Source organism: Bufo bufo, chromosome 7 (assembly GCF_905171765.1).
Source record: "Bufo bufo chromosome 7, aBufBuf1.1, whole genome shotgun sequence".
In the NCBI taxonomy this organism is placed as follows: domain Eukaryota; kingdom Metazoa; phylum Chordata; class Amphibia; order Anura; family Bufonidae; genus Bufo; species Bufo bufo.
The window spans coordinates 53,934,687-53,951,767 of record NC_053395.1 but is presented as its reverse complement, the minus strand read 5'-3'; the positions used below and the strand labels follow the sequence as shown (position 1 = coordinate 53,951,767).

General features: G+C 42.1%; 1 protein-coding gene across 3 annotated transcripts in view; it reads right to left on the bottom strand.

Moving 5' to 3' along the window:
- Nucleotides 1–11,348, bottom strand: part of MYH11 (myosin heavy chain 11) — a 90,011-nt gene extending 78,663 nt beyond the window's left edge. For all 3 annotated transcript variants that reach the window (XM_040441635.1, XM_040441632.1, XM_040441634.1), the window contains exons 1-2: nt 11,222–11,348; nt 8,372–8,727 (exon numbers count right to left, since the gene is read on the bottom strand). In XM_040441635.1, coding sequence (XP_040297569.1) covers nt 8,372–8,710 — 339 coding nt within the window. In that variant the 5' untranslated portion in view covers nt 8,711–8,727; nt 11,222–11,348. The remainder of the gene's footprint in view (nt 1–8,371; nt 8,728–11,221) is intronic.
- Between the last annotated feature and the right edge of the window lie 5,733 nt (nt 11,349–17,081).

Sequence of the window (17,081 nt, the reverse complement as noted above, 5' to 3'; positions counted from 1 at the left end):
CTTTGCCTTCAGTTATTTATTCCGGTGAGCAAAGTCTTTATCTCTTATATGGAAATACAAGTTAGGTAAGAGATCCGTGGCATAGGAATAAGTGTGTTAACAGTCTTAAGATGCTGCAGGATAATTGAATACCACCAGCAGACACATCCATAATAGGTGTCTGTAACAAACTTGTAGAATCATATGACCATCCATAGCTGAAAAGGTGACCTGAAACCGTGTTACAGGACCAATGTATAAAACATGATCTCAACAGGAAATGAAAACCCAAAGATGGTCTCTTACAAGTTTGCCACTGTAATGAGATATCACGATTTACCAAGACACATGTTCGCTTTAAAGAATTATTAGCATTACATTTAGAGAGGACCTGCTACCATGTAAATGCAGTGCAATCTGCAGACAGCATGATATAGGTAGAAATTTTGTGGGGAAAGATTATTTAAATCTCTGCTCATTCTGAGCTTGGAGTCCAGTCGGTGGTCAATGATTGGCAGCCTTTCCTGTATAAGTGTCCCTACAGAGATAGCTGTCGATCACTAAAGGGACCGCCCACTGGACTCCTGAGCTTACATTGAGCAGAGAGATTTTAAATGAAAAAAAAACAACAAGCTTTACTGAATCTTCAAATCTATATATCATTCTTTCCAGTTTCTCCTGCTCTATACCGCTGCATTTAGCTACAGGTTTGTTCCAGGCCTTATTTATACGACCAATTTCAGAACATTGACGATCTATAGCTGTATTCACGCCGTGAATATTGGCCTTCAAAAAAATATGACATCATAGTTTGTCCGTTTTCATGACTTGACAGCCTCTATACAATTCAGGAGGGCCATTTTAATGGATGTTTTTCAGAAAAGCATCCATGAAAAAATGGCCATGAAAATGGACCGTTTTACTGCTTTTAATGGCAGTCTTACTGTAGTGCATTGACGAGTGATCTTGATGGTGTAGTCTCAACAAGGTTTAGAATAAAAGGGGTCAAAGCACTTTATTGAAACTTGTCAAACAAACACATTGGTTGGATGAATTTGGTGTGGAAGAATTTGACGGCCTGCACAGAGTACTGATCTCCACCCCATCGAACACCTTTGGGATGTACTAGAATGGAGATAGTGACCCAGGCCCCCCTCATCCATCATCAATGTAATCTTGTAGAAAGTCTTCCCAGAAGAGAGGAAGCCGTTTTACTTGCAAAGGGGGGACCGACTCTATTAATAACCATGGGTTTAGAATGGGATGGCATAAAAGCTCCTGTAGGTAGAAAGTGTAGGTGTCCCAGTGCATATAGTATATATTTTATTCCACATAATTCTTAGAATTGAAGCTTCATCTTACTTCATACTTATTCTACTGATCAAACAAAAGAACAAAACTCATTTCATGGCCAATTAAGCCTGTCTGTACTGTGGGAAGATATTTCTTAGATTTAATTTCCCATTTGGACATAAAATTGCGTGTGATGAAGTGTCGGGCATGTCACCCTATGCAGCAAGAACGAGTCTTCATCCAAGCAACTTGGCAGACTAGATATGCCCCTTCTGGCAATGAAGAGTTCTGAACAGACAGTCCTCATTCCTGAAATTGGGATTACATCTCACAGCACGTATCATCCATAGCCTCAAGATTCATCCACTCGATAGTCTTCTTTATATAGAAAGGTCATTGTTAGCGACACTAGATTACCTAATTAGCTAAAAATCACTATTATCCCCCGAGCTAAGCTCAGCTTTAAGACTCTAAAGAGCTATAAAAATACATAGCAGGATGCCTGCCATACTCATGACTCCATTCATTTAGTAAATGGTGTCCATAGGAGACAATTTTGTTTCATAGTACAGACAGGATCATTTGTGACCATTGGCTTGGCTTTAGGAAGGCTCACTTTCCTATTCCTAAAACCTCTTCCAAATGTTTTTTCTCGTGTAATCTTTCAACTACTCTGAGCATAAGAAATCTAATTCACTGTGGTCTTGGAATGACTTAAAATGGCCACCAGCAACCTGTCCTAGGATGTAAGGAGGACTGGTTGCCTCCACTTGAAGAGCTACAGGCCTTGCTACACACTACGCTCTGACACTTACATATACTGTCAGGCTGCTCAGCCATGATGAAATATCATAGGTAGGATCACATTATTACTGTAGAGCAGTGGGGACATGCTCCCTCACCCTCCTAGGCAGCCGGCAAATGGAGGCAGTCCTTTGCACAATCTACAACAGGTTTCTGGGAGCCATTTTAAATCATTCCCAGAGAACCCCTTTAAGGTTGCACCAATAGTCCCATATTACATTATAGGCTTCCAAGACACTGTATTACCATGCAAAGTGTAAATGTGAATTTAGCTTAAATGTACTTTACACTTTTGGATTCTTTAATACTAAGACACATGCTACTATTATCAACTTTATAACATACAGTAAAAGATGTGATGGACCATTCAATGCATGAGAAGAAACTTTCATAAGAGACAGCAGAGATGACAACTACAATAAAGGAGTAATCTTATCATATACATATACAGTACAGACCAAAAGTTTGGACACACCTTCTCATTCAAAGAGTTTTCTTTATTTTCATGACTATGAAGGCATCAAAACTATGAATTAACACATGTGGTATTATATACATAACAAACAAGTGTGAAACAACTGAAAATATGTCATATTCTAGGTTCTTCAAAGTAGCCACCTTTTGCTTTGATTACTGCTTTGCACACTCTTGATGAGCTTCAAGAGGTAGTCCCCTGAAATGGTCTTCCAACAGTCTTGAAGGAGTTCCCAGAGATGCTTAGCACTTGTTGGCCCTTTTGCCTTCACTCTGCGGTCCAGCTCACCCCAAACCATCTCGATTGGGTTCAGGTCCTGTGACTGTGGAGGACAGGTCATCTGGCGCAGCACCTTATCATTCTCCTTCATGGTCAAATAGCCCTTACTTTCAAAGTTTTCCCAATTTTTCGGCTGACTGACTGACCTTCATTTCTTAAAGTAATGATGGTCACTCGTTTTTCTTTACTTAGCTGCTTTTTTCTTGCCATAATACAAATTCTAACAGTCTATTCAGTAGGACTATCAGCTGTGTATCCACCTGACTTCTCCCCAACGCAACTGATGGTCCCAACCCCATTTAAAAGGCAAGAAATCCCGCTTATTAAACCTGACAGGGCACACCTGTGAAGTGAAAACCATTTCAGGGGACTATTTCAGGGGACTACCTCTTGAAGCTCATCAAGAGAATGCCAAGAGTGTGCAAAGCAGTAATCAAAGCAAAAGATGGCTACTTTGAAGAACCTAGAATATGACATATTTTCAGTTGTTTCACACTTGTTTGTTATGTATATTATTCCACATGTGTTAATTCATAGTTTTGATGCCTTCATAGTCATGAAAATAAAGAAAACTCTTTGAATGAGAAGGTGTGTCCAAACTTTTGGTCTGTACTGTACATCATATATATAATAAATGACTAATACATGGTGGCCCCACCTCTGAGATCTCAACTTATCAGGAGAGGGGAGACCCTGCTTCCTCTATTAAAGCCTATGGGAATTATGTTAACACAAGCATGTAATGATGTCGGATAGACAGTCACAGTCATCCAGTAAAGGTAATCACAGGACTGGTCAGCCCCATAGTCAATTCAAGAGGTTTCCTAAGGATATGAGATCGGTGGAGGTCCGACTCGCCTTATCTCCATTGTTTACACTTATCAGCTGTTTGAAGAGACCAAGTTAATGCTTTTTTTGTAAAAAAATATGTATTTATTTTTTTGTAATTTAACATAGTTGTCATTAAGGGACATAATCTGCATAATCTTGGAAAGCGATCGGGTATGATAACAGCAGTGCAATATTATGCAACAGGCACACTTAAAGAAGTAAAAGGGGTATTCCGGTAATTTCCAGTTATCCCCTCTTGATTGTTAATTGGTGGGGTTCTTATGCGCACTGCCACTCCATTCATCGCTAGAGAAGCTGCCAACCCATGTACTCAGCTATCTCCGGCGGTCTTGTAGAGATAAGGAGGCAGTGCACATGCCCAACCTTCCACTCAGTTTGTTTTGGGGTGCCCTGTGGGAGACCTACTGATCTTAAGGATAGGGAAGAGCGTGAAATTACTGGAATAGTCCTTCAAGGAGTGGTAATTGCTAATTAGCATCATTGTGCTCAAAATACATTCTTGAAAAGGTGCCCCCGCGGAAACTTGAAAGCTAGAAATAAAGGGACTCTTGTCCCTGTTTTTTTCCAAAGTGTAGTTAAGTGCAGATTATTCACCATAATATCATTACGTAGACAGGAGCTGTAGTCATCTGCCTGGCTTCAAGTCTCATTTTATATCATTATAAAAATTTGGATAATGCTAATGTTGAGCCATGTTACAGATCAGTAAGAATTAAAAGGGATATTCCTGGTCTTTGAGCATGTCCACAGTATTGATGTGAATCCCACCTTTGGACCAGCACCTTTTTTCGAGAACAGGAGTCCCCTGACCCCCGTCTGGGTGAGGCAGCCTCTCCTTTCACTTCTTTGAAAAAAAATTAACCAAGCAAGGCTGTTTCCTGTAGATGTGGCCATTTCTCCATTTAGTCCCTGTCTGGATGCGGTGGCCTGAGGCCAGAGTTCATCTCACCAAGCAAGTGAGAAGTTGGGGACCTCCATTTTGGAGAGGTGGGACCCACATAATGAGAGACATGTATGTGACATCCTGTGGATGTGTCTTAAAATGTCTAAGATGGGATATCTCTTTAAGTAATTTAGGCTTATATAGTTTACAGACCCCATGTGTGGACCTTCAAGCAATTTTCCTATTTATGGCATATCCAAAGTATACTTGGGGTTATTTGTTAGGTTCCCAATTATTGAGAGTAAGGTCACTTGACCTTGGTTCTCCAGATGTGGCTGCAGCCAGGCAGAGAACCAATGGTGAGGTGGTAGAGAAGTTACATGGCTCCCTTTATTGAAGCCAAGTGTGTATTATATTTAATGATATCAAACAGACCGCAGTTGTGATCCTATCATCACTACGTACACCAATCATGTAGCTATGGTTGGATTTAACCCACAGGTAGATGTAAATCTGCTCCTTTAAATGTTATATGATATGGCCTACATTCCTATCAAAATGCAACATGTAGACTCCATTTGCCTCCAATTGAATATGGATTGGGCCTTATAATTCTTCTTGGAAACATACTATTATGCCTTGAGCATGGCTAGAGGGGACGGTGCAAGACTTCCATCTTTGGTATTCTCTGTGTATCTTGATAATTCCTATTACATAAACCTCTAATTTATGTAGTGATTCAAGTACTGTTATAGTATATCAACCTTCTTTGCACACCATAACTTATCTCTGCCATGCACTAGAAGGCCCCTGGATCCCCATCTGTTGGCTGTGTAACTGCTATGTACGGCTCAAGTTGGTGGTGGTGACGTCATTCACCCACATCACCACTTTCTGTGCCACTCATCGACCCATCCTCTTTTGCGCATGCATCCAGAGATGGCACAGAATGTGGTGATGTGGGTGAATCACGTCACTAGCACCATCTTAAGCCCTATATACACAGCAGCCAAGCAGTCAACATGGTCAACATATGGGGACCTGATGACTTCAGCTGCACAACAGTGGTAAGTTATGGTGACAGATATATGCCACATCAAAAATAGTTTAGGACCTATAGGAGATATTTGTAGAAATTGGGCTATCCCTTTAAAGTGACATATGGAATGAATGTGATCCTGGAGTTCAATAAGCTAATAGGGGATATCTATTACGTCAATCGAACCTGCTGATTTTGGTGGGTTTGGCCAACGATCTACTGCATGCGTGGACTCCCGACTCTCCTCCAACAGCTGATATTGGGGGAGATGATCAGGCATATTGGATTTAAATGCCTGATCCTTTTGTTCTCTCAGAGGTGTTTGGCAGTAGCTTTCTCCCCTCTCCTCATTCACTACATATGGATGCTTTGCCGGGCCGAACATTTATATGTATGGGAGGTTCAGAAAAGATCCAAACAATTGATCAGCTGATTATTCAGCCGACAGTTATCTTATGAGTCTGCCCATTTTAAGCCACTACCAGACAAGTCTACCTTGGCTCATCTCCTTTGAGATAAAAGAATCAGGCATGTTGAATCCAACAAGCCTGACCCTTCTTTGCCCTAATATCTGTCCTCAGAGAAGGGTCGGGACACCTATGTACATTTTAGATGGTAGTCCGGTCCTGTTGAAGTCAGCTGGTTCAGCTAATATTCATCTAATGTATGTGGCCCACATAAGAATGTCCATGACCTCAGTCGCTTTCTATTAACAATTACACGCAAGATCTCTAAAAGATCTCTGTAATAAATATGACGGTCCAGAAGAAAATATAAATTTACAGATGGAATAGGATTCTGAAAGTGCCTGAGATGTGGAGAAAAAAAAATTACAATTTTCTTTTGTGCATGGATGGCTTAGTGGTTAGCACTCAGAACTCGAGTCCAAGGGTTGGAAACTGACCAGTGCAACATCTGCATGGAGTTTGTGTTCTCCAAAAAGGTGCCATAGGTTTTTTTCAGGGTTCTCCAGTTTCATCCTCTACTCCAAAATACAGTCTTGAGGTAAGGATTCCTACAGTGCAAAGCATAATGGCCTTTTGGTGTCATAAGCTCTGCGGCTTATCCTAAGACTTGGACTCAACTTAAGTCCACAAATGACCTAATTTCAGGTTGCAACTAAAAAACGAGGAAAAAACGACTTCATTGGTATCATAAACAATGGCTACTTTACTTTAAAGGATAGATGACTTTGATTAATTATATAAGCAAGGGCGGCCCTCTTTAGGAAAGTCCCTTCCCCGCCTAATGGGCCCCCAGTCCTTATATGGCACTACAGGCTTCATTAGGGTATGCTGGCTGACTGATAGGATGACACCCAGCTGCAGTTTGCTAATATGTATCACAGAGGACAGCTGAACCTGAAATAGATTCGTTATGAGCATATAGGCTAATCATCTTACTATTTTATAGGGGTAAGGGTACTTTCACACTAGCATTTCTTTTCCGGCATAGAGTTCCGTCTTAAGGGCTCAATACCGTAAAATAACTGATCAGTTTTATCCCCATGCATTCTGAATGGAGAGCAATCCGTTCAGGATGTCTTCAGTTCAGTCTTTTTAACTGATCAGGACAGAGATAAAACCGCAGCATGCTACGGTTTTATCTCCGGCCCAAAAAAACTGAACACTTGCCTGAATTCCGGATCCAGCATTTTTTCCATAGGAATGTATTAGTGCCGGAATGAAAAAAATAAATGCCGGATCCGTTTTCCCGGATGACACCAGAAAGACGGATCCGGCATTTCAATGCATTTGCAAGATGGATCAGGATCCTGATAAGTCTTACAAATGCCATCAGTTGGCATACGTTCTGACGGATCCGGCAGGCAGTTCCGGCTGCCGCAAGTACCCTAAGCCCCTCGTTTTTATGTTCCAAGATGCATACCGTGAATCATGCCAGTTCATTGTCAGATGGGGTATAATGCAAATTTATCTACTAGGAGGGACTGGAGGAGACGGGGGGTGAGAGCTGTAGTAGTGGAGTGCATCAGCACCAGGAACATGGGCATAACTACCAGGGTAGCAGGCATAGCATCTGCTATTGGGCCCAGTAACTAAGGTGGACCCATCTCCACTCTGTGCAGTTAGCAATGTAAATGGACGTGGAAGAATGCATTTCTTTGTGGGTTATTTCTGTGCTGTGCCATCACCGATATGCTTCTGTGCATTATCATACTATTGTGACATCACACCGCGTGCCTTTTTGCTGTACTGTGACATCATTGTGCTCATTACGGCCACTATTGTGACATCACTTTGTGCATTATCCCTGGGAAATAGGTAAACCAACATAATCTAATTCTAATGTTCTAAACTTTGCTTGAAGGTGGTCATGGTGGAGTGGGGCTCCATTCCAAGTTTTGCTATGAGGCTCCATGGATCCTTGCTTCGTCCTTTTAACATATATATCATTACTTAAAATATCCAAATTCAGTTGGTTCAGGGTGAAGATTATGTCTATATTAGTATGGAGTCGGAGTGCTTTAATTTCCCAATAAACAATGAAAAAAGTGAAAATGACCAGTAGTAGCAGACTTTCAGAACCAATGCATTGGGTCAATAGCATGTATACCTCATTTTTTTCCTACCCTAATATAAACTTATACAATTCCAACAATCTGCACTGAACCCACCAGCATGTTATCCTCCCCATATAGCATAAATCAGAATAATAATGTACACATAGTGTAGTAAGGCCTATCAATGCCCTTAATTAAAAAAAAATCTATCAGATCATGCATTATGTTATATTACCAGCGACTTACATAGATAAGGCCGGAGAAATATCTTTCTCGTAAATTGTGCAGCACAGATGCTTCATTTAGGCAAGTCAGCTCTGCCATGTCCTCCACCTTGGAGAATTTGGGGGGGTTCATCTTTTGGACATCATCCTTGCTTATAGTTGCTTTCTTTCCATTCTCCAATTCAATCAGAACTTCATCACCTTTCTCTTCCTTGATACTTGCAGCCTCAAATCCATGTTTCTCAGAAGGGACCCAAACCAACTTTTTGGCCGTCCAATCTGCCTGGGCTGCAGGACTGTTTATGAAGTCTTTGTCCAAAAAAAGGAATTTCTCATCCTCACTCATTGCTTTTTGTGACATTTTGACTTAAAGGTCACCTAAGAAGGATAAAAGGAAAGGCTTAATATTTATAAGGCAGCAAAAGGCAAAAACAATCATCTATCATATGACAGACATCATCCCATTGGTTACCAGTAATGCAATACATATTAGAGTGAGATGATACATATATGTACTATGTAATCTATCTAGTACATTCAAATTAACGTTGCAAATTTGTCAAAAATTCCAGTTGGACTGGAACCAGGACCAAGAGTAACTAGCAACTAGACCTGAATTTTTGGGTGTAATATTCTGGTAAGTAGGAAGGAAAAGGGGCAGCTGAAGGAAGGATGAAAGCTTGAGATTAGAAGTAGAGGGGGTGATGAGCACAAGCTAAAGCCTGGTTCTCCTGATAAGGAAACAATTAGCCTAAGGGACCAAGTGATGACAAAGACAAGGGTAGAGCTCTGGTATGTTGAAATGTCTAAAGGAATCTTCAAAGAACTCCTGCCCTGAGAGGTGAAAACTAATGTGGATAGGCAGGGTCATCTAAAGAAGTGGAAGGCATATTACTAGTAGGTGTATAGGACCTTCTGCAATGTATAGACATGAGCTCTTACTGGACAATTTTTAGTTTGATAAGCAATACATAGCATTTACGATGACATTCTAAAAAGTGCTAGCTCAGGTAGCATGGAGGCAACAATTATCATTATATAGGGGCACATAACATGAGGTCTATGACCGAGCTTTAAATTATGTAACGTAACTGGATGATGCAGTTTGACCACTTCTAGATGGGAGCATGATCAATTAAATCGGAAAACCAGCAGTGACCATAGAGGAAAGGCCTTTCAACTCTTTGAGTTTTAGCAACCTTGCCTTTTGTAGTTTTTCTTTAATCCATTTCCGCTATTCAACTCCCCCCCCCCCCCAGTAATTAGGTTAATTAGTGTAAGGAAGGAACTTCTACTTAGAAAACCCCTTTGAATTACAGTAAGTTCCCACAAAAGCAGAGTTTACCCTATGCTGTGATGACAATACGGGTGTTATCTGCAGGAGATCTGCAGAAGAGTAATGTATGTTGTCTGGCTCAAGCACAGTTGAAAGACATGTTATTAACCCCAGTGATAACCAGTAAGGTGTGACTGGCCTTTCTGGTGGATTCCAGTGAAATACAATCTGGATTGTTGGAATGTTACACTGACGTACAAAAACAGATACAATCTGATGTATCCTTGGAAAGGCCAGATTTTCCTCCTAAAATGACTGAAAACAGGCTGATACTGACTCATTGGCAGGGAATTTAGGGACAGGGGCTGGTATGGGTGATGCAATCTCAGTGCAGAGCTACAGACTATGTTGAAAATACATAAAAAGGCCACAAAAATAGTAGACACTCAGGAACCTAAAGCCAGAGGACATATGAGCATGATCTACTCCATCTTGTTTCACGTTACGGACATTTTTCTTTATCCTCCTTAGTCTAGCCTGATGTGGATATTCCCAATTTTCCATGCAGGGTAATAACATAAATAGGTAGTTTAAAAAAAAAAAAAAAAAAAAATCTTGATTTTCAGATGTATTTTTATCATTTGGTAGCTTTCAATAAAAGAAAAAAATATCTCCTCGGAACTGAAAATGCATAAAAGCAATTCTTAGCTGAGATTTCTTACTCAGAATATGAAGTTCATGCATCTAATACATGTTATAAACAGGGACGGAATATTGAAGACTGGAAGCTAAGAGCCATTTGCCAGCAGTGGTTCTCTGCAGATGTTGGTGCAAGGGCCCATATAAGGTCATGTTACCCTGTAGACACCAGAACTGATTCCTAACAAATACCTTTTAGGGAAAAAAAAAGAAAAAAAAAAGCCCATCTGAAAAAAACTAAAGTAAAACGTCAAGTGGTAAAAGCAAAGCTTGCTATAGATTCCTCCTATCCAGATCAGCAGCATCTTCTAGATTGTGAGCAAGGATGCTCAACTCCCAGCATGGGCTAGGGGCAATGAAAAGGTATATCAAATATGGAAAGGATAATGCCTAGAAACGGGACATGATTTGGAGACATCTACTGTAGGCGATATTATGTCAATATTGCTATTACACAGATACATTGTAAAAACGACATCTGTCCTCGAATTTACATAAAAAATAAAAAGTTGCCATAACATAAATGGAAACATTATTTACATGTATCTAAATGGCATTATTTTCTAGATTCTATGCAATCTATACTGTACATTCTCTTACTTCTCTCACTTCATGCACTTTGACATCAAATGACAGAAGCCACCATTGTGCTCCCATGATGCATTAACTTTTTAACTGCAAGGTTAACCTAACACAGAATATGATAACCAAAAGGATAACCCTTTGGCATATGACACATTTGACTACCGCATTGACTGCACTGCATGTTAACCCAATCATCGCCGGTCACCCTCTCTCTATACAATTATCTATCTATCTATACACATTTGCACATCTCACTACTTTGCAACCAGAAGATACTGAAATCCTATAGTAATAGACAGCATGCCTACTTACAGATATCCAATTACTTTAAGCAGAGGTTGAAATGAAGGCAGAGACTGGAACCTGTACAGCTCACAGCTGGGACAGTCCAAATTCCCCTTCAGTTTGCAGTCCCTCTATATAGACTGAGCCATCTCCACAGTGGGAGGGATGGAGTCTGGGGAGAGCTGGAGGGAGGGGTTGGGCGCTCATCCCCTGCTCCAAGGTATGGGCTGCCTAGTGCACCTTAGTGCAGGGTGGATGCTACAGTAACCCCTCAGCTGCCAGTGGAATATTTAACTGGCGCTTGTCAGCAGGGAACGGATTGTGGTATTGACTGAAGGTTGATCACTGCAAACTTTTTTTTTTTTTATCCAACTTAATACCTATTGGAAAAAGTTCAGGAAACTTTACGGACACTTATATCAGAAAAGCAGATGGTATTCCTACCTTGTTACTAAGGGCTGATGCAAAATAATGTAGTCCTTGTTTGCTATTATATAGTTTATCTATCTATCTATTTATTTGATAGATATCAATGATAGATAGATAGATAGATAGACTATATAATAGCAACACTACATTATTTTGCATTAGTCTAAATATATATCTATATTATATTATATATTTTTTTATTATAGATAGATTACATAGTGCGTATATGTATCATCTCACTTTAATATGTATTGCATTACTGGTAACCAATGGGATGCTGTCTGTCATCCACATCTGGACTGGAGTGCAGGGACATCCTCCTCCCTAGTGGGGGGTGTATGATTCCCAGCCTCACTGACTGGGCGGCTATAGCTGGGGGCTTCCCATGCATGTTCCTGAGAAAGGAAAAAAAAAAAACCTCTGATGATATGACTCCATCTGCCCAAATAAGGAGACGGGAACTCTTTCTGCCCTGTGTTCTTCTATGTTAGGGGCTGTCTGTTCTCAGGCTAGGGAGAGAGGAGGCTGGATGATTTAAAGAAAAGAGGAGTCGCTTAAACTTTTAATGCCATAAATAAGGAGATCTCCTCCATTTAACCCCTTGGAAGTAGTTGCACTCCTGTGCGTAAACTTACAAATCCCCTGTAACCTTAAGCACTCCTTCCAAGTCAGCATATTGCTGCAATCTCTGCTTTCCTAATTACAAGGGATTTTAGCTTTGTATTTTTGGCAGAACATAGCAGTTGTAAGATGTGATATTAGCTTTAGAAGATAAAGAGCCCTAATTGGGTGGAATACGTGCCCGGTTTATACATATGAAGTCATTTCATGTTTTTCTGTTGTTTTTTTAAATGATGAAAACATATCTGGAGAGGTTTGATGACTGCATATTTGCAATGCTAAGTAGTTTTTGATATTGGCCCAAGGGAACTTAAAGGGAACCAGTCACATTGACAGGGGCGTAGCTATAGGGGAAGCGGCTGCTTTGGGGCCCTGACCGAGAAGGGGCCCATCCAGGAGGAGGAGGAGGACTAAAGGATTTGGTCAGGGCCCCCTCAACAGTATTACACAATGAAATGATATACAGTGACAGTATAGACAGTGTAAGAAACGGATGGAACAGCTGCCGGCCCTGGTCTGAGAGAGCGATCTTTACTAGCCACAAGAATCGGGGCGGCATGAATGGAAGGGGTTGTGAAAAAATTACTGGGGGAGGGGGCCCCATTCAAAAATTTGCTGTGGGGCCCAGTTATTTCTAGCTACGCCACTGCACATTAAACATGGTGTTTGAGCTGAAGGAGCTGAGCAAGTTTTATGGGAAAAGGTTCAGTAAAACTTGTATTTCATTCATTTAAATTCCTGCTCGTTCTGGGCTTTGAAGTCCAGGAGGCGGTCCTGATTGACAGCCTCCCGTCTATGACTGTGTATACAGACAGAGCTGTCAATCACTGATAGGACCGCCTCCTGGACTTCCCTCTATGACTGTGTATACAGACAGAGCTGTCAATCACGGATAGGACCGCCTCCTGGACTTCAAAGCCCAGAACGAGCAGGAATTTAAAATGAATGAAATACAAGTTTTAATGAATCTTTTCCCATAAAACTATATATCCATCTGCTCAGCTCCTCCTGCTCTATAATAAGCTGTCTTCAGCTCATACACCATGTTCAACATGACATGTACCCTTTAAATTGGTGCACCTATCCCAGCCACTTTATAGTTGTAGTATGTATGTAGGAGACCGCGCCTTTTCTTCAGCACAACTTATCACAGGTATTATCACTCTCCCTTTCCCACAGTGGAATCAAGTCTCACAGACGTCTTCTATCATAAAACATCAGAAAAGGTGCACGGATAGTGAAGCACCGTTTATACAATCACCGCAGTATACTCACAAACACAGGCGGAATGTAGGCCATCAGGTGAATATAGATCTGCTTTGTTTTTCTGTTCTTATCTTCGCTGTTGTCGTGGGTCTACGGATATCAGAAATTCCTCCCCATAGTGAAGTACCGTAAGTCACAGTAAATATAAATGGATTTATTATACTCACAAGACTTCTATAAAACAGGCATAAAATATCTAAAACTCCCGCATCCTCTCCAGCACCTTTTCACAGGATGTTTTATGATAGAAGATGTGTGTGAGACTCAATACCTGTGATAAGTTGTGCTGAAGAAAACACGTGGTCTCATACATACATACTGCATTTTACTTCGTGTGAATTGAACCCACAACACATCCGAGACACGCAGCGATAAATCATCACAATTGACGGACTGGATATATTGTATATTAATTTATAGTTGTAACACGCACTGAAGTGAGTGCGAGTTACAGAAACAGCGTAGCGCAGTGAGCTACATAACTTTCTGTATAACGCTCTTCTTGTAGCTCTCATTCACTTCTGTGGAAGTCACAGAAAAGTATAACACAGCCCACTCAACTGTTCTAGCAACCCTGGCCACCTCTGGCTCCTGCAAACCACATTTTCTGATGTCAGATTTAGTATAATTTGTATTATATTGAATTACATTCCTGCTCATTCTGAGCTTCGAAGTCCAGGAGTCGGTCCTATCAGTGATTGACAGCCTTCCCTCTAGGACTGTGTATACAGACAGAGCTGTCAAATCACTGATAGGACCGCCTCCTGGTCTTCCCTCTATGACTGTGTATACAGACAGAGCTGTCAATCACTGATAGGACCGCCTCCTGGACTTCCCTTTATGACTGTTGTGAGGCAGTGACAGGCCTCATGGTTGTTAGGGGAGATATATGGCAGGATTTGCTGTGTCTTCCCCACAATCACCAGGTCTTAAGAAAGACCAGGTGCAGTAATCACCTGGGGATAAAGGAATCCTCAGAGTGAGTGGGGGTGGGGACTTGCACACAGAAGGCTGGAGTGGCTCTGTGTGGTCTGAGAGACCACGATCCCCCAAGAGACACTAGTGTGGGAGCAGCCTGGAGGCTGGGCTGGGAAAGCCGCATCTCATCACGGGTGTGAACTGTGTTACGCTTTAGGTAAATCAGGGAAACCTATGTGTTTAGGTAGAGCCCAGACGGGCAAGGTATGTTATTTTGGCTTTGTATGTTTTTTTCGTTATGCCGTGTGCCACAATAAAGCACAGTTTGGCCCCCAAATCCTGGTGTCCGTGAAGAAGTGTGTGGTTGCAACCCCCGAAAAAGAGCTAACACCCCACAATTGGTGGAAAATGCGGGCACATGTCCGTGCTGAAAAGTAAAAAGCAACGCGTTTGCTAGGGGCAGCGACATCACTGAAAGGAACAGGTGCTGCTCATGCGGTTCTGGACACTTTGCTGGGTTGCAAAGGAGTTACTGTGAAGGATTTAAAGGGCCAGAAGCCTGGTGAGAAAGACCGACTTGAAAAAAAACGGAGGACAGCTTGAGCAGAGAACTAATCATTTGCTGAAGAGAGGGTCCTCGACGCGGTCTGGACACGTAAAATTCCAAGAGGCAGGTGGCGTGCCGGGAGTGTCGGAGGAAAAGGGGCAACTGTCGGGAAGAACAAGATTGGAAGAGCGGTTTGGCTCTTAGGAGTTAGAGTGGTCCCTGCAAGTGTATAGAGAATCCTAGAGATGATTTCTGGAGGTCTCATAAGGCCGTTGCTGGGAGCAACCCAGCACAACAGCGTGCAGCTGTCCCGCGTCAGAGAGAGTGCTGCTGGAGATGCCATCGGTTCGAAAAGTGTGCACCTGATTGTCCGATGGTCAGGAGACATACGTCCAGGAATCCAAGGTGGGAGGTACCTATTATCCAGGAGAAGGATGATGACCTCGGAGGGGATGGCCCTGGAGACCCCTCACCTAAGCTTGACGAACCAGTGGCACCAATGGGCAAGACTGTTCCGATTATTGATTGTGTAGTTGGGGACAATGTGCGGGACATTCGTGTGGATAGGAAGGACTATCCGGTGGCTCTCACTGAGTGTGAGACACCAGTGCAAACTGGGACTCTTGAGCTTGGGGTTGCTGATACCCTCATGCCGGATAGGAAATTGGGCAGTGCTTTCCCCTCGCTTTGGGAGTTGTCAGGAAATAGAGACACTTCTGCAGTCAGTGATGCAACTCCTGCAGAATTTGTACCTGTCCCTTTGAGGGAAGATGTCAAGTTAAATGCATTTCCGGATGAAGGTGTGAAGTTATGTAAAATATGTAGTGATAATGAAGGTTTATTTTCTTCACCCGATATTGTTTAAGAAGAACTTTGTGACTTGATCAGGAGGTTTGAAGAATTGCATATAAGTAATGTGGATTCCTGTGAAATGTCTGAGGATGTCAATCCATTTTCTTTGCAGGCTGTGACTGGGGAGAAAGCTTTCCCTGTTGGTAAAAATTTGAAAAATTTGAAAAATGTGACAGTGCCAGAGGGTTCTATGGTTAGTGAGCTCGGGTGCAAGATAGATGAAAAAGGTGTGACCTATAATGTGAACCAGGCACCTGAAAGAGAGCCTGAGCAAGTGCAGGTGGTTCTCACTGAGGGGGAGTCTCCAGTAAGAACTGGGTCTTGTGGTCCTGATGTTACAAATATGTTCATATATGATGTGATGTTGGGCTATGATATTGTTTCGTTGTTGTGGGGTAAGGTAGACACTTCTGCATATAGTGACGAAACTCCTGCAGAACCTGTAATTGCCCGTTTAGATGAAGATCTAAGGGAGCAGCACATTGATCGCCATGGGGAAAGAATATTGCCTATTGAAAACAATGGTGCTGATAAGGTACAAAGCGATTGTGTCAAGTTTGGGGAAAGGCATAATGAAAAGGTGATGACATGTGAAATAGGTGATGACTACATGCATTTTCCGTTGCAGGATGTGGTCAGGGGACTAGTGCCCTCGGGTGGAAAACATGTGAAGAATGCAGAAGTGCAGATAAATGTTGTGAGCACCGAGTGGAGCAATCCTACTCTGAACGTGCAAGAAATGGTAGTAGTCTTAGAGGGTGTATCACACGTACCAGAGGTGGACATGCAGTCTCCACAGTGTTTTATGGTCAATAAAGTAATGTCCCAGGTAGGGATTAACTCGGTAGTGCCCCTAGAGGTCAGCGTTAATAATGACATGAGTGACATAGGCGATGTATGTGCTGGGACCATTAGCAACTCAGAGGGAAGCTAACAAGTCAAGGTATTGCGAAATTCAGGCGGTCACTAGTAGCGACCAGACGACAGTTATACCTGACATGATAAGAGCTGAGTGGGGAGACGGAAGGGGTAGATGACCTGACACGTCAGTACAGCTGCAATCCTGAAGATTTTTCTCTCTCCACACGGTCCCTAGATATAATTGAGAAGGGACTAGCTGTCTTCACAGAGTCACCGAAGAAGACTGCAGTAGACACAAACAAAGTGCTTAAAGGGACCCTGGGTGGAACCCCCACAGGGTGGCCAAAAGAGAATGGTGATACTCCTACATCGGCTGCAGCAGAGCAGAGTGAA